Here is a 23839-nt window from a genome sequence, read left to right on the forward strand (position 1 = left end):
AATCTCAATCAGATTTTTAGGACATGCTTTTTAGTATTTAGTATTGTTCTTACAATATTTATAATCAATGATTTATTGATTTATTTTTAAACCAACCTAACCTGGGATAACACAACCAATGCTTTAAAACAAAAAGCAATCACCCTAATTTTTTTTCCAAAGTTCCATATGTATTAAGACTGTATTTTTGGCTTTTCCATATAAAACCAGTCCATGAATGATTGCCCAATATTTGCTTCATACAATTTTAGCATACCTCTAAGCTAAAAACACCCTTTAATGGGAACCACAGTATATTGCCAAGTACTCTCGTGCAATAAATAGTATGTATGTTACAAAATTATTTTTTGTCTTTTTCTTTTTGATTGCCACTCAATAAAGTGCTATTCCACATAACTCTCCTGGTGCCTGGATGTCCAGAAGTCATAAAATTATCCATTCATCTACTACAAAGGTGAATGCTCATTTTACACACAAGACAAAAACATCCTGTATTCAGAGGCACCTGTGATGTGGGCACACATAGTAGCGGTTCCCAGGCCAACAGCACCAGCATCACTTAGAAACTAACAGAAATGCAAATTCTTTGCCCCACCCTTGATGTATTGAATAATAAACTTTGGGGCGGAGAGTCCAACAATATGTATTTAACAAACCATCCAGGGGATTCTGTTTTTAAACACTTAGAAGATGTGAACCTCTGAATTAAATCATCTGTACTCAAAAGATGAAGTACATTATATTAGAAAAAGTAACACAGGTTAACTTTTGCTGCTGGTGCTGGTAAGAAGAGTTCACAAGTCATCTCCAGGGGAACATGGAACACAGGGCCCTCCCCTCCAAAGACCAAGATCAATATAAGGGATTTAGGGAACAGAATGGGATTTGGAAACTGGTTGAATCCCAAGTAGGAAATGGTTCTAACAGTGACCAGCGGAGACCAGGCACTACTGAATCTAGTCTATGCACAGTTTTCTGTTCTCCTTGACCAAACTGAATTGGCTGTACGTGGCTGACAACAGCTTGCAAAATGTTCAGTGAGGTGCTAACCCAGGCGTGTTCTCTACTACAGAGACCATGTGTAACAATCAGCAGTCAATGTGGCATCATTGACTACATCATTAATGTTAGACAGATCATAGTAAGAAACACTTTTATTCTTTAAAAGCAATTATTTTCAGTAAAAGGAACCAAAACCATAGTTGTTGCTAATCACACTGGCCATTATCAGAATAGCACACACTATTTGGAAAAAGAAAATTTCTTTTGTTCTGAGATGCTCCACATCTATTCTATGATGACATGAAGAGCACATTCTAGCAAGCAAGAGACTCAGCTCTCAAATGGACAAGAGCCTTGGCTTACTCTCAACACTTGCCTTTGCTGCGGCAGTCAATCAAATTTGATTATGCTTTTTCAGAGCTTAGAAAGGCTAACCACCTAATCATGCCAGAGCTCTTCAGATCAGTATTAATTATCACTAAAAAAGGCACTTTAAAATATATTTGACAAGGAGTGACACTGATGCAGTGAGAACTGGTCTAAGTCTTGCACAAAACTTTTCTATAGTTCAAATAGATTGTATATTCTGTCTCCGTGTGTATGTGTATGTTCATATAGATAGTACAATCTATGTCTCCGTGTGTAGGTGTATATATATATACACATACATATCTATATACCAACATCTATACACATATATACAAGTATGTGTGCATATGTGTATCCATAAGTGAGGGAAGGGAAAAGACCATTTCTGTTTCCTTTAATTGAATACTACACAAAAATTCTAGTCACTTTATTTGGAACAAAGAATGAGAGGATTGGCAAATTAATTCAAAAAAGTACCCTACTCAACCTTTCTATGTACAAAAAAGCAGTAAAATAAATACTCAGAACTTTCCCAGGTTGTCAACTATTAAAAAATAATAAAACCTAGCATTTCAAAAAAGTTTATTCCACTGCAGGGAACAGAGTGGACATTTTTGGTACTGTAAACCTCACACACACATCCATATTGCTTAGGCTGAAGAGAATGAAATGAACAGAGGAAATTTCCTCCACAAATTCCTTCCTTTCAGTACCCACCAAGTTTTAGCTACTTTAGTACTTTAGGTACTAAGTTGTTATCCAACTTAGCTTAAAATATAAACAAAGTCTTGTATAAATACATCTTTAGGATGTTGAAATTCTCAAGATAATTACACAGAGTACTGAGAAGTCCTTAGAGGATTTTTGTTAAACAAATACACTTGGTCGTATCAATCCACTGCACACCTCAGAGCTGCAGTTTTGACAGACCAAACACATCTGTGTCAGAAGTAGACAAAAGGCTTATTCTTCCTTCTCAGGAACAAATGTATTGGCATGTTCTTATTCTTAGGGTATGAAAAAACAATTAGTAATGGCATTTAAAGTTTAATTACTAACTGTATAATGCCTGAGAACAAAACTCAAGGCAATTCTTGAAGGGTTAAGAGTCTGACTCTGGGCATTTCCGTTTTTTAGCTGCTGGCTCTTCAGTCTTGTGTGATTCTAAAGTGCTCGAGTTGGATTTGAGGCTGGCATCTGCTTTAAGGTTGTCCATGGCAACAGTGAAGCCTGAGAGAAGGTACCCTCCACCTCCACTCATCAGCAATTTGGGATGACTTCGATCTGGCAAAACCTAATCAAGATGGAAAGATAGACGTTCATGTTTTCCCAAGACAATAAAGTGCACGCTAACAATACTCATGCCAAAAATCAGAACTTAAATGACACAGATTGTCTTGAAGATTTAAATGGACCAATTTCTAAGGAGCTCTTTCCTTCATGTGACAGTGCAGAGAAAAATACAGAAATTGGCTTAAAAGATTTTCTTTTGAAAAATAAAACTGAAGCCCTGTTTCTTTCAAACCCGAAGCATGTTTCTGATGGAGAATGGGCAAGAGGTTTGCGCAGGATTCTGGGCTTAAGTGTAGCTTTCTTCCTCTTGGCTCTAGGAAGCTTCATGGCCAACAGTGGAGCTTTGGTCTATGGAGAAGTAGCTACTGGATGTACACTCAGAACCTCCCTTCTCTGCTACGCTGTTAACTCCAACAAGGCTTCTCTCCTGTTACCTTAGCTAAATTAGATGACCTCCACGAAGGGCACCCAAGGCTAAACAGCATCCCCACCACAGTGTGATAAAACACCAGGCAGCTAGACAGGGCCTCTGGCAGTGTGGAGGTGCTCCCCTCCGAGAGAACTGGCTGCGAGGCAGTCAGGCAGCAGAAAGCCTCCAGCTGCCGCTCCTTTGGGATCCGCTGTAGTGTTCACACTGAGGGAGGCCCCGGACTGCTCCTAGTTGGTAACTGAGCATGGGTACCAAAATTGGACCATTTCTGCCCAACACAGGGCTCCTTGAATGGGCGATCTTTGCTCCTGGGCTCCGCATCAGCCTGGCTGAGACTTTCTTAAAGCAGCACTGCAGCCTCCTCATCCCGTCCTCCTTCCTCTACTCATCCACACCATCTAATCCTGCTCCCTCTCCTCCTTACCTTTTAAAGGCATTTCCTTCCCTAATAAATCTCTTACACTTCAACTTCCATCTTGGCATATGTCTTTTAGAAGACCTGAACTGACATAGGGCCCACCAGTAAATCATAAAAACTTGCTGCAAAAACATCCCGGCAGAGGAGAAAAGGACACTTTCATTATCCACCTGGGGATTTTGCTATTATCAATTACACCCTCCACAGCGAGAATATCAAGGCCTTGGGGAAATAGGAACCACAACCGTTTGCATTTTAAATGCCTCTGGGCTGGAGTTAGAGTAACTCTGACATGAAAAGAGAAAAAAGGATCAGGAAAAGTCAGGAGCACTTTCTCCAAGTTACAGGCAGGAGACTTCTCCATCTATGCAGACATAAATAGGGATATCTCTATTTAACAACTTCCAATATTACTGCAAGGAGCCAGGACTCAGGAGAGCAGCCCCTGGGCCCAGCTGTAAGAACACGTACCTGATAATTTCTGAGCCAGGTTTCTGACAGCCTGAGGTTGATGACCCCTCCCCTCTCCCGTAGTTTCGTGTAGCATTCCAACAGAGGCTGCAGGCAAAAACAGAGTTCTGCTAAGAATTGCTTCCTTGGCTGTAGTTTGAAGATCAACATTCAGATGCAAGACTTCCCTCCCATTCCATTCTAATATTACCTCTTTATACTGACAGTAGACCACGAATGGCCTTGAAGGGGCCACAAAGTCCAGCAGAGACAGCAGCAGAGGAGTGGGATGGAAACGACTAGCTACAATTAAACTGCAAGGAAAATGTTAGACAAATTATTTTTCTACTTCCCCAAAGTGGAGCACAGGTTTTAAAAGGCATTTAAAATGATTGTGCATTTAATTTGCATGACTCACTCAAAGAAGAGATTTAAATACAACATTCCAGAAGTCCCAAACAGAATTAAATCATGAGCTATTTCTTTCTAGGAAACACAAACTGGGTTAGAAGCTCTTGTGGTGCTTGGCAACTCTAAGTTGCATTTAATGACATTCTTGAATTTTTTTCAAATCATCTGGAAACAAATCCAACACTGTATATGCTGCTTTGCAGACACCTGAATCTATCTCTCCTTGTCAGGAGGTTTCATTAACCCTTGTCATTAGCCTGTACCACAGCACTTGAATGCCCCACTCTCTACTTAGGACTACACAGCCCTGTCTGGTCTGATGCACTGTCATTGGAGAAGGTTCAAATTTCTTCTAAAAGGCTCACACCAGCACAATCAATTTCCCACCTCGGCCAGACTCAACCTCCTTTCTTTAAAAACTCAAGACAGAATCCTCATTTCATGGCCTACTAAAATCTAGGCAGTCAAGCAGAAAGAGAATGCCAATCTGTTTGAAGCAGAGCCCACATGCACCAAGAAGTCTCCTGCATTCTTTCATCAACGCACCCATCTGCATTTCTTTCACTCAGCAGAGCAGCAGCCTCTAAATGTCTTTTCCTCTGCTCTTCTTGTCTCCTTTGTTTTTCCTGAATCTTCAAGAAGAAAAATAAGAAACCAACATACTGCGGTCATTCAGTCAGGTTTATGGAAATGCTCTGGTCTGTCAAAACATTTCAACAGTATTTACCAACTCAGACTTCAGCAACAGAAGGAGGTTGTTTAGAAGGAAGTTGAAAAAAACACAAGAAAGACTATATATTAAAAACCATCATTAAGTTACCTATGCAATGCTTGGTATCCTAAAGCTCCATCCCAAAGATTAAATCACACATTTGTGTACACTGACACACACTCTCTCTCTACAATTGTTCTGATATTATCATCTTGGGAGCTGACTCACAAAGGCAAACCAACTCTCATTACTTTAATGAAGTTAACTGAGGCCCTGAGGAGCGTATTAGAGGGTAGTGGGGACTCCTGACATTCTTACATAATCCTTTTTGCTTCCTCCCTCTTTAGGCTCCTTATGTTCTGCATCTTGAGAAATGATTTCCATTGTTTCTTGTTCTTCTGGGTGACTACCCTCCGGGGCCTCCCCCATGCCGTCTTCATTCTCTTGTTCAGAAGTCTGTTTTTCCTCCTCAAGTGTGCCATTACTTTCCTCAGCCAAAGCACTGTCTTTTGGCTCTGAAGATAACATCTCAGCAGAAAATGTTCCATTTAGGAGACTGTCCACTTTGTTGAGGGGGAATTCATAAAGACCACTGAGGAAAGATTTGGGAAATCCAAAACATGCTGTTGCTGCCCGAACAGGTCCACCTCCAGGGTACAGCTGAATAATGGAGCCAAAACCTGAATGGGTAAGAGAAACGAACATCTGCCTGATGGAGGTGACCGTTCATGAGTCCTCCACAGTAATAAGACTAAAGGTCTTTTCACTTTATTCAGAGGCTGAAGGGTGATGCAGCAACGCTGGGGGTCCATTTGGAGTCTATGAATGTTCCCAGTGGAGGTAATCTAATTCCAAAACAGATAAACAGGAAGACTTAAGCCCAGGAGTGAGGGCAGTGGCGTCATCATAGCTCACTGTAACCTCCAACACCTGGGCTCAAGAAATCCTCCTGCCTCAGCCTTCTGAGTAGCTGGGATTACAGGCACGTGACACCTAATGCCTGGCTAATTTTTCTATTTTTTGTAGAGATGGGGTCTCACTAATTGCTCAGGCCGGTCTCGAACTCCTGACCTCAAGCGATCTTCCCACCTCAGCCTCCCAAAGTGCCAGAATTATAGGCATTGAGCCACTGCCCAGTCATAAGTTCTTATTTTCTATGGGGCCAGAGAAAAGGCAGACAAATCAAGCTGTGTTGTATTCTTACAGGAGAGAATACATGTTGAGTAATCTTCCCACTCAATCCCCTCAATTCAAGCCAATAAAAACACCTGCTATCCAATGGTTTACTAAAATCCCTGCCCTGGAAGTCCCGGCCAGCCACAGGCTCCAGCCCACTGAGAGAGAAGCTGGAAAGGACAGTCGCCACTGCTGGGTAGGGGTTGGGAGCGGGCTGCACGCCAACATGGTCTAGACTGGGAGATGTGAGGTGTAAAGGAAGGTCCCTAGGCCAGGAGCAGTGCAGGTTCACCCCAAGCTACTTCATTAACCTTGAAGTAACTCAATCTGGCTTTCCATGAGTTTGAATTTTTGGACCCTTTTACTCACATCAGGGTAGGGTTTTACGGAACTTGAAAATATTGAATCTTACCTCCCATTCGTTCCATCATTGCGCCCAGCACCAAGCCTGCACACGTTTCCATAACAATCATTTTATTGCCAGCACGGATATTCCCCAGTGTCAACATCTGGGCTAGGGTATCGTATCTCATGTGGCTAAGGGGAAAAGAATAATTCATTCATTTTTAGCTAAGTAAAGCCTGCTATTTTATTCATCATTTTTCAAGTTTTGTTTGTTTTATAAAAATTATGTTGAAAGATTATTGATTGCTTTGGAGGCGATAGTAAAAGGACTTACAATTTATGAGGTAGGAGGACACTTTATGCAGGTGAGCAAGGTTTTCATTTTACTTAAAAGCATGACTTTCTTAAAGATATATTCCCCTAATTATATTTTTGAAAGGAAACAAAGCGTACTTAATTTTTCCAGGTTCTCTTGCATAATACATAATTGAAAGAATACGGGTAGATGGCTTCACAACAGTAATGATGGCTTCATATCTGGGGGAAGAAAAAAACAGAACACTAATTTGAAAAAAAAAAGACTTAAAATATTTTACTTTAAAAATAAGCATATAAAAATTTTTAATATTTTCAACTTTTTCTTACTTACTTCTTTTTCTTCTTTTTTATATATTTATCCTGAGCAAATTCTGTCTTGTCTCGGAATGTTGTACTATTTTCAATTAACTGCTGAACTATTTCCTATAAGAAAAGGAGCAAGCAGATTTTCTGAAACTTTAGTTTCACAGAATAAATAACTTCAGAGGTTTCTTACCCCAGAATGGATCCAATAGCCTGATCCTCCAGTCCCTTTTCCACAGAAGTCCAAATGGATGAACTTTGTATTTGTATGCTCTATTTAGAATTTGTAATAAAATGTGAGTATTTTATAACCCCATTTAAACCACAGTAAAAGAACAGAAATATACAATAAAGGGAGGAGAGAGAGAGAGGAAACTCATTTCTGAAGACATTGGCTGAAAACATTACTGAAAATGAAGAAAGTTAAATCTTCATATGTACTGTTATCAAATTCTCTAATAATATTAGTAATGTCATTCACTTATATTTCTGTGTATAAGAAACAAGATCTTTGGTATACTGAATTGCATGTATGTTTTGACCTATTGATAACAAAAGTATAACATTATTTTTCTATTTTACCTTAGGTAAAGTCTGCTTTAAAAACCAAACAATTTCCTAAACACCAACAAGATCAAAACAAAAAAATCCTTTGACTATTACCTCTCCTTTAATGCCCTTGTCCTTCAAAGCTTTTATGTCATCTTGAGTAAGTTTCTGAGATTTCCCATCATCAATTATATTTCGATTATCAGTGCCAGCTTCTTTAGTCTCTAAGGAAAGAAATTGCTCTATGACATTTATGGTCTGAAATTCGTTTACAATCTTTCTTTTTCAAAGTTCATATCCACACCCAGCCCATCAGGCACTCCAGTCTGGCCTTGCAGTTCCACTGCCCCCACCGCAGTCCACTCTCCTTTCTTGCCACAACTACTCTGAGCCTCCAACTCTTCTTCCTGCCCTCACTCTTCCTCCTAATACACATTTGGATGCCAGAGTGCTCTTTCTTTAAATGCAAATTGGCTCATCTACCCTGATTCTCAAAACCAAACAGTGACTTCCCATAGCAATGAAAATACATTCCAAGGATGACCTGCAGGGTCATGTATGATCTGGCCCCTGCCTACCTTTTCTGACCTCATCTCTTGATCCCTCAGCTTCAGCCACACTGCCTTTCTTTCTGTTACCTGAACACACTCAGCAAGGTCCCACAGCAGGCATTGGGTACTTGCAGCTCTCTCTGTTTGGAAGGCTCTTATGACAGATCTGAGTGGCTGGATTCTTTCCATCACTTAAAGCTGAGCTCATCCTCTCAGCAAGGGTCGCTTCCCCCTAGCAGGCTCCAGTACATGTCCCAGCTTTATTATCGTCCCAGCACGTATCACCATCAGAAATTATGCTGCTTCCTTGTCTACTTGATTATTTTTGGTGTTCCCCACTGGTAAGTACATTTTAGACAGTCTATCTTATGAACTGCTATAATTGCAGTGCCTCATTAGGCCTGGCACATATCTGGTGCTTAGTAAAAATATGGATATTAATTTAAGAGCATCTAAATAACTTATTTGAATCAAAATATTAATACTTGAATTTTAATAAATATTTAATTTTAATTAATAACAGATTTTAGACATAGAAGTTGTCAAAAAAATAATAATAGCTAAAATTATGGGTCCCTGCTAAAAGCAAGGCACTGTTCGGAACTTCCTATGAGTTAGAGCATGAACACTTACTATAACCTCGGCATTAAGTATGGTTATGGCCCCATTTTACAGACATAAGGATATAAGACTTACAGAAATCAAATAATTTACTCAAGGTTAAAAAGCAAGTGATGACACTAGAAATTAACTTACCTAGTTGGATTCAAAGTCAGACCTCTCAACCTCTGCACTATATGCTAACTACCTTGCAGCTGTTACTTAACTTGTGGGCACTGAATGAGTTCTACACATGCTCTTGCAATGAAGCAACAAGGACTCATAGGATTCGATGCCTGGCCCAAGGTCAGAGAACCAGTTAATCATGGGCCGGAGCCAGAATCCAGATAATCTCATGGACAAAGGTAGTACTGGCTTCATTCCACCGAGTCACAGTTCTTAGATTATAAATTAAGATTTCTCTTCGGATAGGCTAGCACTTTGGAATTCATTGGAAGTTGATATGTTTCTGACTAGCCAATTGGACAGCATCTATTTCAAATACCCAAAGTGGTGCACCTGAAGTAGGCTCTTCCTTCTTCTTCTTGGGCTGAAGACTTCCTCCACTGGTCACTTCAAATGTGGTTCCATAATTATGGCCAATGACATTATCCAGGTAGAACCACTGTTTTTCAAAAGTTACTTTTCTGGGGAAGAAAAAGCAATCAATTAACTGATTTCTTTTGTGTTCAGTATAGAAAAGACACATTCATTCTAGTTTATTTCAAAAGCAGTCTCCACAATATATGATCAGCAGCACTGTGTCTGAACATAAAGCAACAGATGAACTACAGAGATCCAGGTTGGGGTAGAGACACAAAATTAATAAAGAAGCCACAAAAACAATGAATTTTGGAAAGAGGAAGCAAAGACAGAAGACATTCCTCTTCTGGGGCATTGGTCTGACACCGCTTCATGCTGTCTATCAGAATGTCTGAACTCACAGGCTCTATGGATTTCCTGAACAGCAGGCAGGGTCGACAACGTTGCTAGGCCACTGGGCATGTACTGTGACACCCCTTGCAATTTACACCAGAAAAATCTCAAAACTGAACAATCATTGAGACAACAAAGATTTAACAAATTCCCTGGGCTTGGTCTAACTGGTCATTTTATTTGAAAATTACCTAATAAAAGCAAATTATATTTATTGAAAATCTACATATTTAGAAATGAAGCCTAACACTGACACTGCTCTACTGAGGACCAGGCAATTTGAGGTTTTCCTATTACTCAGATTTTCATCTTATTGCAATTTAAAAGTAAAATCCCACAAAAACACAAACCTTTCCCCTCAAAAGAAAACTAACATCTATTGAGTGCCAATCAGGGACTAGGCAGTGTGTGCCAGATATGTTTTATACTTTTTGATTTAATTCTCACAGTAACCCTAGGACACAGCTCTTTCCAGATGAGCAATCGGAAGCCCAGGGAGAAGTATCTTGTCCAAGATTAACAGTTACAAAGTGCTGGAGCTGGGATTCAAATCCAGGTCTGTTTGTCCTCAAATCCTGGTTCTTTCCACTATACCACACAGTCTACCCTAGCAAAGACCTAAGGACCTTGGAAGCCCTGCCTAGCTTCAGGACACGGCCCACATGCACAGAACACTGAACTCTGGGAGACATGTTGTGGTAATTCTGCTTGTGCCCCACCCCACCCCTTCTCTTGCTTTTTCTGTGTCCCTGGAGGCTGACCATGACAGAATGCATTGCCATGTCACCCAGGCTCCCTAGTCAAAGGCTTACCACCATTGCTTCCTGGGTGCATCACCTTAATTGTTTCCCTACATCCTGCCATACCTTTGTATGTGTTATTTGTCACATCTTCATTAAACCTTACTTAAACCATTAGAATGAAATCCTGCAAGATCCTAAATGATCCAGACAGAGACAATTCTTGGTTTTTGCTGGATCCCTGTTATTTTATTTATTTATTTATTTTTTATTTATTTATTTATTTTTGAGACAGAGTCTCACTCTGTTGCCCAGGCTAGAGTGAGTGCCGTGGCGTCAGCCTAGCTCACAGCAACCTCAAACTCCTGAGCTCAAGCGATCCTACTACCTCAGCCTCCCGGGTAGCTGGGACTACAGGCATGCGCCACCATGCCCGGCTAATTTTTTCTATATATATTTTTAGCTGTCCATATAATTTCTTTCTATTTTTAGTAGAGATGGGGTCTCGCTCTTGCTCAGGCTGGTCTCGAACTCCTGAGCTCAAACGATCCGCCCACCTCGGCCTCCCAGAGTGCTAGGATTACAGGCGTGAGCCACCGTGCCCGGCCTGGATCCCTGTTATTAACACAGAACAGGACATAACACACACTCAAAATATTTGCTAACATAAGCCCTCTCGGAAGTCAAAACTCAGCTCAGTCCAGATGTGCGTCCTTCACCATCATCCTTCAAGCATCCTGGTGCTGCTGAAATACTGAATCTGAGCTGGCTTGGGTTCACCCCTCTGCCAGCCTAACTGATGTCTAAAGGGGATGAGGTATGTTAAACTGGCTGGTCTGACAGGAGGTTCTTGCCACAGTCAGGAAAGTGGGGTCTAGTCAGAAGGATGTTGGGGTCACGTCTTCACTGGGAAGGAGTAAGATTTGCAGAGCACCATCCTCAGAGAGCCAGGACTACTGCACAACCAGGTGAGCACATCCCAAAGAGAAAGGTGATGGGGGAGTCTGGCCTGGGGATGTAGCTGAGCTCAGAAGGTCATTTCCTAAACAAAATGGAAACTGCCACTATGGCTTCTGTCAAGAAGAGGACCTGATGAAAAGTATTTCCAAATAAATGTTTTAAGAGTACTTTTTTGAACTAAAGGGGTTATTGTCTGTCTCCTTGGTAATGAAAAAGTCTACAAGAGTACATTATTAGAAACACATTCAAACAACTACATTTGAAAATTAAGCAACTTACAAGAACACTGTAAGAAACGAAAGAAAAAAAAAGTTTCACCTGGATGGTCATTATACAGATGTGCAACACTGGGCTCATTCATTGAATTTATAATCTAACAACTTTGCTGCACTGTTATACTTCAATTAAAAAGTTTAAATAATTAGTATTAGCAACCTCCAGAAATTATGTCTTTGGAAGTAGGAAGCAGGCATTGAACTCCTAATTTAAAATTCTGAACAGAAAAAAATACTGATTTGAGGAACACAAAAGTACAGTAATGATGAGGGACAATTAAAAAATTTCTCTAATTTCAACCACCAATATAAAATATTTTATTTATGAAGAATTTAAAAATGCTTAAAAGCTCATGAAGATATTACATTTCTGGACTACAAGAAATACACCTCTTCCTCATTTTTTTTTTCTTTACTGAATTGGTGCTTGTGCAAAAAAGCTGGGTTATCACTAGCTTGGTGCTTTGGGACTTGTTACTGGACTTTTCTAATGACATCCACTTCACCTTAACGATGTGGTTCAAAGAGAAGTAAAATAATTCATCTTAAGTGAGTACTTACCAAAAATTCCAAATCTCATAATACCTAGCTTTCTAGTCTGCAAAAAGTTGTTCTCCTGACACTGTAGCCAACCTACTTCTTTGTCAAAAGTAATAACCCAGCTCAAAAGAAAACTTGGTTGTACTTCTCAGATACGTTAACCCAAACATCCCAAGTCATTTTCTCCATTAATAGCTATTAGGATTGAGCAACTTCACCACCCCTTCCAGAAAGTTATCAAAATCCCACTTCTGTAGTACTAAACAGAGCGATACTGATCAGCAGGTTCATAAACCAAGCTCAATTTCGAGTTCTAAGACCTTGAGCAAATTGCTTTTGAGCAATTTTCCGGACCTTGAATCCCGTCGTGTAAAATGAGGGAACGCCAAAGTGATCCCACACTCTGTGGGAAGTTGTCTCCTTTCTCTATTCCCCATAGCCTGTCTGGGTCAAGGTAACAGGCAGGAAAGCCAGACTAAATAGGAGAGGTTTCATCGTTTGTGGGATAGATCCTTGGCTGAGAGATTAGGGAAGAAAGAGGATCTACTGGGAGGGGGACACCCCCTGGGGTGAGGAGACAACCCAGGACGGGAGCTGGGAGGTGGTGGTGGACAGGGAGGTATCCAAGCATCCGAGAACCAAGAATGGAACTCTGGGGAAGGGACTCTGTGGAAAAACTGGAAAAGATGGAGAAGGTAGAGAGCCAGGTATGAAATCATGGAGGGGGGCCTCTGTGGGAACACAAGAGGAGTAGGGGAGATTCCGAGGGCCGAGGATGGGATCCTGGTGGAAAATCCCTCTGTGACCAGAAGACCTGAGGAGACAACGAGGGCGGGAAATGGGGATCAAAAGAGCCAAGAATGAGACCCTGATAGGAGGGGGTCTGTGGGAAGACCTGGAGGGAGGAGGTATCTGGGGCGGCGGACCCCTAAGGCCAGCGATCTGACTTACTTTCTCCGCTGGACTTGCACTGCTTTGAACACATCTTCCCGTTTCAGCACCACGAAGTCTCCATCACGGATGCGATGGTCCCCGGGATGCGGTGGCTGTGGGCCCGGCTGCTCCCCTGAGTCTTCCATGATGCTCAGCCGGTGTCCGTGCTCTCTGGCGTCCCTCCAGCCCCTTGTGCCCCGCCCCTCCTCCTCCGCCGTCGCCACAGGCAGCTTCACTTTCCACAACCGGGGAGACCTGTAGCCCTCCGACCGGCACCGCCCCCACGTGCTGTGAGCCGCTTCCGCTTTCCGGTCCGGACCTCTGGACCGCTTCCGGAGACCTCACGGCTTCCGTCAGGCCGAACTCCCTGATTGGCTGCACTCTGCCCCACCCCTCCCGTCCCTCGGCCTCCTTGAACGGAAGTTGCGTCACAGACGCGCCAAAAAAGAATTTAGCGGACGCTTGGACATTAATTTGAGGCACCTTCCCAAGTCCGCGGTGAAAAAATTGAGGTTCTCAAACCGCTGCAACAGATGGAGTCTGGCCCCGCGCGAGGACATCAGGAGAGCTGCGGCTGAAGAGAATCGCGGGACTTGGTAAGGGTCGCTTGAGAAACTGAGATCTCGGAGACTCCTGTCGCTTCCCTCCGGGAGGGAGGGAGAATCTGGCGGGACAGATCAGCGCGTATCCCGGAGCCAGCCCAGTTGTGAATTGGGAGAACTTTGGAACCTCTATCTCAACCAAATAAGAACTTAGCCAGAGGAGAGGTAGATAAAATAGGGTATTTAACGAAGCACACCTGGCCAACGGGTGTTTCTTTTACTCATTCTCCGTTCTTACCTCTTATATTTGTGTTGGAATCGTTACTATTCTCACCGTATTATCTCGTTTGAGAGGGTATGGCACGCAGCCTTGCTAAAGGAGCGCCTCACCTTCGCATCCTGAAGGAGTTTTGATATCTGTATTGTCACCAGATAACTTTGATCTTGATCAGTTTGCTTAATTTCCCTGAGTATCAGTTTCATAATGTGTAATGTCTGGTTTATTATTAAAGTCCTGCTGTGCCCTAAAATCGTGAACTTTTAAGTTATTATTTATTAGCTAAAACCCTTTAAATAAAGATTTGGATAGGCTCTCTTGTAATGAATTGCACTAGAGTGTGTGGATATAGTCTTATTTATTTTTATCCCTAGGATGTGAAGTTTTTAAAAGTATACATTTTTTAGAGCAGTTTTAGGTTTACAGAAAAATTGCACAGAAAGTGGATGTGACGCTGCAGAATTGGCTGTATGTAAGGAGCTATGGTGATGTATCCCTCAATGTCTCAGGTCAGGGTTATGTTCATCCTGTACTATCCTATAATAAATCTCAAACACTGCAAACAAGTTATCTTAGAATTAATTACCTATCTTGTTTTCATTTCTATTGTGGGAGACAAGTACAGTATCTTTCCTTATTTTTAGCTCATGAGCATCTAGTCAATTAAACTGTATTTAATAGTTGGTAAATTATTACATTATTCTACACTATAGTACACTTTAAAACGTGATGAGGATTAAAAGTGACCGTTAAAAGGATAACTGCAGAATATTTGGGTCTTGCGCCATAGCGAACAACTTTGCAAGCCTGTTTGCTAGTCTGAAACCTAGAATACATTAATTTTTCCTTTCTTACTTTAGTACATTTTTTTGGAGCACTATTGCCCCTATAGATTTGGTGAAGACTTTTCTAATCTCTATCTTTTAGAAGACATGAATGGAGAGCATAGAGGCAGAGGATTTGGACGAGGAAGATTTCAAAGCTGGAAAAGAAGAAGAAGTGGTGGAAACTTTTCAGGAAAATGGAGAGAAAGAGAACACAGACCTAACTTGAGTAAAACCGTGGGAAAACCTATTTCTGGTAGGTGAGGTCAATGATTGTTCAATTTTTTTCTCTTTATGAAGAAAGTGATTCCTGGCTATCACACAAAACAGTTTATCTCAGACTTTGGTCTGTTATTTGATGCTACTCCTTAGCAAGTATTTGAATGTTAATATCCCAAATTCTTACCAAAACCTCTAATTTAAATACTTTATTAATGTCATATCAGGTTCTCATTTTGGAAAGAGGAGCAAATTTGGGGGAAAAAGTTTGCTCTGTTTCTTCTAACCTAGTATTCTATTTTTTTCAGAACAAACCCCACAGTCTTTGCTACATCAATCAACATTGGATCAGTTCATACCATATAAAGGCTGGAAGCTTTATTTTTCTGAAGGTAGAGCTTAAAAGTATAAAAAAAATCATAAGTTATATTTTCTTAATTTGTCTTTGGATGCTACATCTCATATTACTATAATTCATTTGGCTTACTGACATATACCACCTTAATCTTAGTTCACCCAAACATAAACATGTTTATGTTTCAAGAGCATTGTTTTTAGGTTTTGTATCAGTCAGGAAAACAGAAACCACACTATGTATTTCAAAAAGGGGGTTTAATACAGGGAATTGGATATACAGGTGGAAGACTGAAAGAGCAAATTGCAATAACTCCCCAGAAAGTGGTAATTTTAGGAAACAGCAACCATCACTATGACTGAGGGAACAAAAGTTAAGAAGTTCTGAGGTTACCAAAACCTAGGAATTCAGGAGTGGGGGAGTACAGCAGAGCTATTGTTTTGACTTCTGAGGGGCATTCTACAATCCCCCTCAGTGCTTAGACCTCTGAAGACTGCCCCGCAGAGCTGTGCTCAGACCACAGCTCTGGTGAATGAAGCTGGTTGCTGCTGGTAGCTGAGAGGACATTACTCGGCCCTCAGGGCTGGAGGCTAGAACTGTAACTATGTTCTGCAGCTTCAGAGTTGCTGCAAAGAACTAGAAACAAGAATAAATTCCTTTCTTTCTGCTGCCTTCCGGTCTCTAAAGTGCCTCCAATAGGCAGAACTTAAAGAGAGTCTGGGAAATGGAGGGTGTAGATCTTGATCATAGCATCACAGAGCAGAAAATAGAACAGTCAGCTTGTGGAACCAGGAGGCAGTAACCAACGTAACTTTGTGTAGAAACACAGTTAAGGAATCTCCCTTTGATAATCAAGAAAACCAGCTAACATTATATATCTATCTACATAGATGTGAGGAACTATCTTTTCTGTGCTCTTATAATATCTATGTTTGTTATATCTCTTTTGGTGAGGTATGGGTCTTGTGTGCGTGTGTGTGTGTGTCTGTGTCTGTGTCTGTGTCCCGCTGGACTACACTGTTTGAGGTCAAGGACCCTGCCCTGTACCAGGCACTCAGTATTCATTTTGTGAATGAATAGAGTACTTTACAAATGTTTTTTCTTTTGGGAGTCTGTTTTTTTTTTTTTCCTTCCTATTAAATAGACAGATATGCTTCATATGTGGTCTTTGGTTGCTTTAGGATACATTAGCCACCCCAATACTCATGTTATTCCCCTAACAGGTAGCTTAGTACACTACACTGTAAGTGATCTTTGGACTGGTCCTAAAGATGGAGTTCAAGAGGTCCCTTAGGTTTGACCAGCTGTTCTTCTAAACTACTTCATTATATTGTTTTTCTGTGGGAGACCAATTTGAAAATAGTACAAAACTTTAGGGTGTAAAAAAAAAAAATAGCTTTACAATTTTGGGACAAGAGTTAAATATTGGTCTGTCTCTCTCCTGATCTCAGGAAAGATTGTGATTGTCTTATCTCTTGTTCAAAATAGAAGTTTAATTTATGTGTCTGGCTTTGGTTTTATTTTTAGTTTAAGTTTTTTGTGCAAGCAATTTGAACTAATATGTTGTATTAGATGTCAGAGATTCAATACAAAATTACCAGATATTGGGGTTTTTAGAGAGAGGCACTTCCTGTCTGTATTTCAGGTTATACAGACCGAAACTTGTTTCAGAATCTTGAGTATATATTCTATAACAGTTCTTATTTAAATGTAATCAAAATACAGAGCAATTAGAAAATAATCACCCACTATGTATATAGTATTTCCTTTATCTCATGAAAAATATGCTTGTACATATATGATTATCAGTGCTAATGCCATATTTGTTGGATTAGTTTACAGCAGTAGCTCTCCTCTTATTGAGAAGATTCAAGCATTTGAAAAATTTTTCACAAGGCATATTGATTTCTATGACAAGGTAAGATTCTTTACAACAAAACTGCCAGTCATCTGGCAGTGTCATCTTATTGAACAGTGTATTTGAGGTGCTAGTGATTGTGATCATAGGCACTGGAGTCAGACTGCCTTGGTTTAGACTGCATCCCTGCCACTTGACTGCAGTGTGGACTTTGGTGAATTACTTAATTTCTCTTTGCTTCAGTTTTCTCTTTCAGTTAGAGATAGGAGTATAAATATCTACCTGAAAGAGTTGTTAAGAAGCATAAGTAGTTAATATATTTAAAGCATTAGAACCATACTTGGCCCAAAGCTTATACTTACATAGTACTTACCATTATCACAACATAAATATTATATGCTTTCTCAAAAATTGTATAATTGATTTCCCAGTTATAATTGACTACAAAAAATAATTATTATTTTAATACTTACGTATTTTATAGGATGAAATAGAAAGAAAGGGAAGTATTTTGGTGGATTTTAAAGAACTGACAAAAGATGATGAAATAACTAACTTGATACCAAATATGGCAAATGAACTAAGAGATGCTCCTGAGGAAACCTTGGCTTGCATGGGTTTGGCAATACATCAGGTAAATACTTGTTTTATGCAGATTTTTGTCAGAATTTTAAAGGAAGATTTCACGGTGACAGTACCTTCTCTAAAAGATAGTTAGCTTTTACCAAAAGATTTTGGCGAGAACTGAAAAGTTGCAATCCTGTCCTAAAAGATACCATTCATATTTATCTATATACAACAGCTTACCTAAGTAAAGCATTTATTTCTAACTTATTTGAATTTGTTTAATCTCATTAAAGATTATCCAGAAATTAAACCTTTTTTTCAAGGAGCTATACTGTCTCATGGGGAAGATAAGATAAGGCATCTTCATGTTATCAGTTATGAACTTGGAGCAAAAAGACCAACCTCAGATCTAGGTTCTGTGGCATAAGGCAAATCACTTAATCTTGCTGAATGTCCCCATATATCAAATGGAAATAACAATTTATACTGTTCCTGCCTGAGTTTTTTAAGGTTCAAGTGACACAGCATATGGTGAAAGGTTTTTTTAGGCCAGCAAACAGATAAATGCTTCAGGATAAAGAATAGCAAATCTCAGGACAGGCACAAAGTGCTGGGTGCATTCATATAGGTAAAGAAAAGACCCTCAACTGTTGGGGAAAGTTCAGAGGAAGACTATATAAACGGTGGGGTTTGTTAGGTCTTAAAGGGGTAGCTAGAATTTGGACATAGAGTAGGGAAGGTAAGGATATCCAGGTTCCAGGAACAGTTCATCATAAAGATGTATACATTTGCTTAGCAACCCTAAACTGGGAGCCTTGACGGCTGGCTGTCTTCAGACTTCACTGACTCATTTCCCCATATCCAAGTCACCACATCTTTTCATTTCTCTTTCTAAAATTTCTTTTAAATCCACCTCCTTTCCATCCTTACTGCTTCTGTCTTAGGCTAAGCCTTTATTATCATTCCTAAACTGTTGCTATGCTTTATAAAACATGATCTTTTCTGGGAAACTGTGATGACTCTTTTCTACCAAATGAAATGACACTCATTTATGTGGCATCGAAGCCTTCCATGATCTGACTCAACTTCATTTCTCCACTACTGTCCTTCATTCACTGCATTCCAACTAAACTAAGCTCCCTCTAGTATTGTCTAAATACTGCTACCTTTTGCACGTGCTGTCCGTTCAACATAGAATTCCGGCCGGGCACGGTGGCTTACGCCTGTAATCCTAGTTCTCTGGGAGGCCAAGGTGGGAGGATTGTTTGAGCTCAGGAGTTCGAGATCAGCCTGAGCAAGAGCGAGACCCCGTCTCTACTAAAAAATAGAAAGAAATTACCTGGACAACTAAAAATATATAGAAAAAATTAGCTGGGCATGGGGATGCATGCCTGTAGTCCCAGCTACGTGGGAGGCTGAGGCAGGAGGATTGCTTGAGCCCAGGAGTTTGAGGTTGCTGTGAGCTAGACTGATGCCACGGCACTCTAGCCAGGGTGACAGAGCGGGACTCTGCCTCAAAAAAAAAAAAAAAGAATTCCCTTCACCTTATGTATCCAGATTCTTTGAGCCTAGCTCAGTTGTCTCACTGTGAAACCTTTCTCATGGCACTTTTTCAAACTCTCATGGGATTTTGTCTATAAATCGTTATGGTCCTTGTAAGAATTATGGTTATATATTTCTATCTTATTTTGTATCTTAGATTGTCAGCAAACTGCTTTGTACACAAGTAGGTATTAAATATTTATTTAATGTTAAATGCCAAGGGAGTGGGTATTAGGTATTTTAAAGGTCACCTTTATTTTCTCTGTCTTGATAAATCAGTGAATATGGAGAAATAAAAAAAAATTATTATTAGAACCAGGAGATAATGGTTTAGGGGGCTAATATGAGGACTTTTAATATTAGGTTTCGTTGGGACAGAAAATAGCAGACAAGAATGCTAGAGTTTTCCAGTCCAGAGACAGGAAAATCTCAAGTAAAACATAATCCACTATAAAATAAGTAGTCACAATTAAATGTCACATTTTTAAAGGGCCTTTAGAGTTTTGTTCTGCTTTTATTTTGTTCTAAACTGTTTTTATTCATAAACTTCATACTCTCTTTAGAGTTCTGCTTAAAGAGGATATTTTGTTTTCCAACTTTAGAGTAAATTTCTGTCCTGATTAGGTATTAACTAAGGACCTTGAAACGCATGCAGCTGAATTACAAGCCCAGGAAGGATTATCTAGTGATGGAGAAACAATGGTAAATGTGCCACACATTCATGCAAGGTGAGGAATTTGCTGGGATTAAAGTATTATTTGGAATAGGGCATTGAAGACTACATAAGAATGAGAACTTAATTTTATAAAAACAAAGGAATCAGTAAAAAGGGTATGTATGAGTTCCTTCCTAGCTCATTGTTCATAGTATCAAAGGGAACCCAGTGTAAATTACTCAGAGAGATCATGATAGAACTCAACATTTTCTTCCTAAATTTCCCAGCCAGCAGATTTTTGTAAACATTGGTTTTGGATGTGAACTTACCAAGACCCTGCTGTGTAAATTTAATAATTTATGTACACGTTGAGCATTCCTAATCTGAAAATCGAAAATCCGAAATGCTCCAAAATTAAAAACTTTTTAAGCACCAACATGACACTCAAAGGAAATGTCCATTGGAACATTTTGGATGCTTAACTGGTAATGTAAATATTTAAACATCTGAAAAAAATCTATAACACTTCTGGTCCCAAGCATTTTGGATAGGGGATATGCTTAACCTGTAATACACAAAGTGGTACATATGTTGTTAAATTATTAAATTTCTATTAGATAGAAGGGAATAAGTGAATTTTTTTTAATTCATCTTTATTCTAAGATTTTAAACTCATTAGAAGAGATTTATAAGGTAATCATCAGGGTTTTGTTTTTCTTTTCCAGAATTTGTAGAAGACATTTCCTTACAGTTCTTTAAAAAGAAGTTAGAAACCCCAAAGTTTTTTACTCTGTAGATTTTCCTTTTGGCCTTAACTTTGTTCCTTTTATTTATTTTTTATTTTTTTTCTTCTTCCCTAGAAAAGAGCCTATGGGATAAGAAGGGGAAGATTTAGCATTTTTTTTATTTTTAAGAATGATTTAGTTTTTTTGTGAAATTTCTGCTGTGTAAAAGGAGTGTATGGTTTGAGAATTGCATAGTTACTTCTTAAAGGAACTTGTGAAAATACAGACATCAACTTTCTGTTCATTGTAAATTTATAGATAAATATGTTCCTGTTTTGTGTTTAGAATATACAACTATGAACCTTTGACACAGCTCAAGAATGTGCGAGCAAATTATTATGGAAAATACATTGCTCTAAGAGGAACAGTGGTTCGTGTCAGTAATATAAAGCCTCTTTGCACCAAGATGGCATTTCTTTGTGCTGCATGTGGGGAAGTTCAGAGTCTTTCCCTTCCAGATGGAAAATATAATCTTCCCACAAAGGTGATGTGTTCTTTAACTGCTTCTTTATTTATCTTGGTAAAGAAGGCTAATCAATTTACAGAAAATATTTCCCAATGTTTCTGAACACAGAGCTTATTTTTATTTTTTATTTTCAGTTTTCAAATTATGAAATACCTTAGGATACAGAAAATACAGAAATAAGTAAAACATTACATACCACCCAGAATTTATATTTTTTAACTCCAGATATATTTTTAAAGATACAAAGCATTGCTGATACAATTATCTCTTTTTTACCCTTTGCCTGTACCATTCCTAGAGACAATCATCATCCTGAAGTTAATGTGGATCCTTTCCCTTCATATTTCTATATTTTGACTTCGTAGGTAAACACATCAGGGTTTTTTTCCCTTTAGTCCTTCTACTATTTGGAAGTGATGTGTTTGGTTCTTTCTTCTTTATTAACTTTTTTAAACTAGATTTTACAGCTATAGAATAGTGTGGAGAATAATGTAATTAACATCTATGTATTCACCATTATGAGTTGGCAGATTGTTAATATTTTGTTATTTTAGCTTAGTTTGTAGCAAATACAAAGAACTGTAGTTAAAGCTGAAGTCTCTCTGTACCCCTCCCCAGTTTCTTTTCCTTTGTTCTGTCCTTAGAGGCAGCCACTGTTCTGAAGTTGGCATGTGTTCTTCAAGTCTAAATTTTTATTCTTGACTATGTATGTAGGGTTAGTTTTGTTGTGCTGTGTTTACATATGGGATATACTGAAGGTAACATTCTGCAACTTTTTTTCACTTTGTTATTTTGGAGTTCTACCTATTTTAATACATATCTAACCCTTTTTTTACTATTGTGGGGTATTCCATTAAGTGCCTAGCCACTATTTATCCATTCTCCTGGTGGTGACATTTGTGTTTTTTCCAGTTTTTTACAATTACTAATGGTGCTGCAGAGACCATTCTTGTACATATCTCTGAAGCAGGGAAATCTCGAAGTTATAGGCTATGCTTTTTTTTTCTTCTTTTTTTTTTTTGGCTATACTTATTTTTAACTTTATTAGATGTTGCCAAATTACTTTCCAGAGTATTGGTCCCAACTTGCATCCTTACTGGAGGTGTTAAGCAGTTTCCATTTCGCCATAGTTTCATTAACACTTGGTATTGTTATACTTTTTAATTTTTGACAGTCTGGTGGATGTAAAATGGTATTTCATTAATAACGTGAATTTCTATGATATCTGTTATGGTTGAGCATCATTTCATATCTTTATTGGCCGTTCAGTTTCCTTTCTTATTGAATTTTCTATTTATATATTCTGTTCATTTTCCCATTCGTTTATTGATAGGAGTTCTTTATATATTCTAGATACTAATTATTATTGATTGTTTATATTACAGATATCTTCTCCCAGGCTTTGGTTTTTTTTTTTTAAACTTTGTGGTGTTTTTTCGTTGTACAGTTTTACATTTTGACATTATCAAATTGATCATTCTTTTCCCTCATAACATTTACATTTTATGCTCTGCTTAAGAAGCCCTTTCTCACTTGAGTATTGTAAACATATTTCCTACATTTTGTTCTAATATTTTTAAGTTTCTTTTTTCTTTTTTTTTACATTTAAATATTGTGTCCATCTGGAAATTAATTTGGTTACTAGCATAAAACTAGAGATTGAAGTCAGGCATGGTGCTGCATACCTGTAGTTTCAGCTCCTTAGGAGGCTGAAGTGGGAGAATCACTTGAGGCCAGGAGTTTGAGACTAGCCTGGGCAACATAGTGAGACCATGTCTCTTAAAGAAAGGCCTAGGGATCTAATTTTTAAGTGAAAAGTCATTTGTCCTGATACCATTTACTAATTAAGTCTTTTATTACCATAGATGTGTAATGTGTCCTTGGTAGTACACGGTGCTCCTGTAGACATATGAGTCTGCTTCATTTCATTGGTTTTATACACACTCTAAGCAGTCTTATTTATGTTGATCTTATTACAACTTGATATGGCAGGGATATTTGCCCTATCTGTTATTCTTTTCCAGAGTTGCCTTTATCACCATTAGACTTTAATAAATTTAGCATTTATTAAATTTTTGCTAATGTATAGGGTTGAATCCTTAGTGAAGTAGATAATTCCTTGAAGAATTTAAAACGGAAATACAAAGTGTTTATGTTGGAAATTCCTAGGACTTCTTTCTCTTACTGGAAGAACAGGTTGTGTTAGATTTGGCTGTTGGTTCTGAATAATCAGTGGTGTTAGTAGCTGGGTGTCATCTATTTGTCTTGGCTTAAGGTTCAAGGCACAACCGTTAGCTCAGAGGCCAGAATTTAAATCCTGATTTAAACTGGATATTTTCTGTAGACAGTATTTCTCATGATTTCTGTGGGTCTGGAGTTTGGAGAGACTACTCAGCTGGGTAGTTCTGGCTCAGAGTCTCTCATGGAGTTATAGTCAG

The 23839-nt window shown here is 39.1% G+C and overlaps 2 protein-coding genes across 2 annotated transcripts in view; one reads left to right on the forward strand and one right to left on the reverse strand.

Annotated features, from left to right (window-relative positions):
• Nucleotides 1-1148: 1148 nt before the first annotated feature.
• On the reverse strand, nt 1149-13602 carry TRMT6 (tRNA methyltransferase 6 non-catalytic subunit). The gene is made up of 11 exons (XM_069495873.1): nt 13330-13602; nt 9447-9574; nt 7891-8000; nt 7256-7347; nt 7060-7143; nt 6674-6798; nt 5404-5765; nt 4920-5005; nt 4174-4276; nt 3984-4070; nt 1149-2665 (listed from the first exon to the last, which is right to left on the reverse strand). Exons 1-11 carry the CDS (start codon nt 13455-13457, stop codon nt 2474-2476), a joined length of 1497 nt encoding a protein of 498 aa, XP_069351974.1. The 5' UTR covers nt 13458-13602; the 3' UTR covers nt 1149-2473.
• A 215-nt stretch (nt 13603-13817) lies between these two features.
• Nucleotides 13818-23839, forward strand: part of MCM8 (minichromosome maintenance 8 homologous recombination repair factor) — a 33625-nt gene continuing 23603 nt past the window's right edge. The window contains exons 1-7 of the mRNA XM_069495666.1: nt 13818-13907; nt 15058-15210; nt 15482-15565; nt 17364-17446; nt 17871-18020; nt 20120-20223; nt 21221-21419. Coding sequence (XP_069351767.1) covers nt 15063-15210; nt 15482-15565; nt 17364-17446; nt 17871-18020; nt 20120-20223; nt 21221-21419 — 768 coding nt within the window. The 5' untranslated portion in view covers nt 13818-13907; nt 15058-15062. The remainder of the gene's footprint in view (nt 13908-15057; nt 15211-15481; nt 15566-17363; nt 17447-17870; nt 18021-20119; nt 20224-21220; nt 21420-23839) is intronic.

Source organism: Eulemur rufifrons, chromosome 20 (genome assembly GCF_041146395.1).
Source record: "Eulemur rufifrons isolate Redbay chromosome 20, OSU_ERuf_1, whole genome shotgun sequence".
Taxonomy (NCBI): domain Eukaryota; kingdom Metazoa; phylum Chordata; class Mammalia; order Primates; family Lemuridae; genus Eulemur; species Eulemur rufifrons.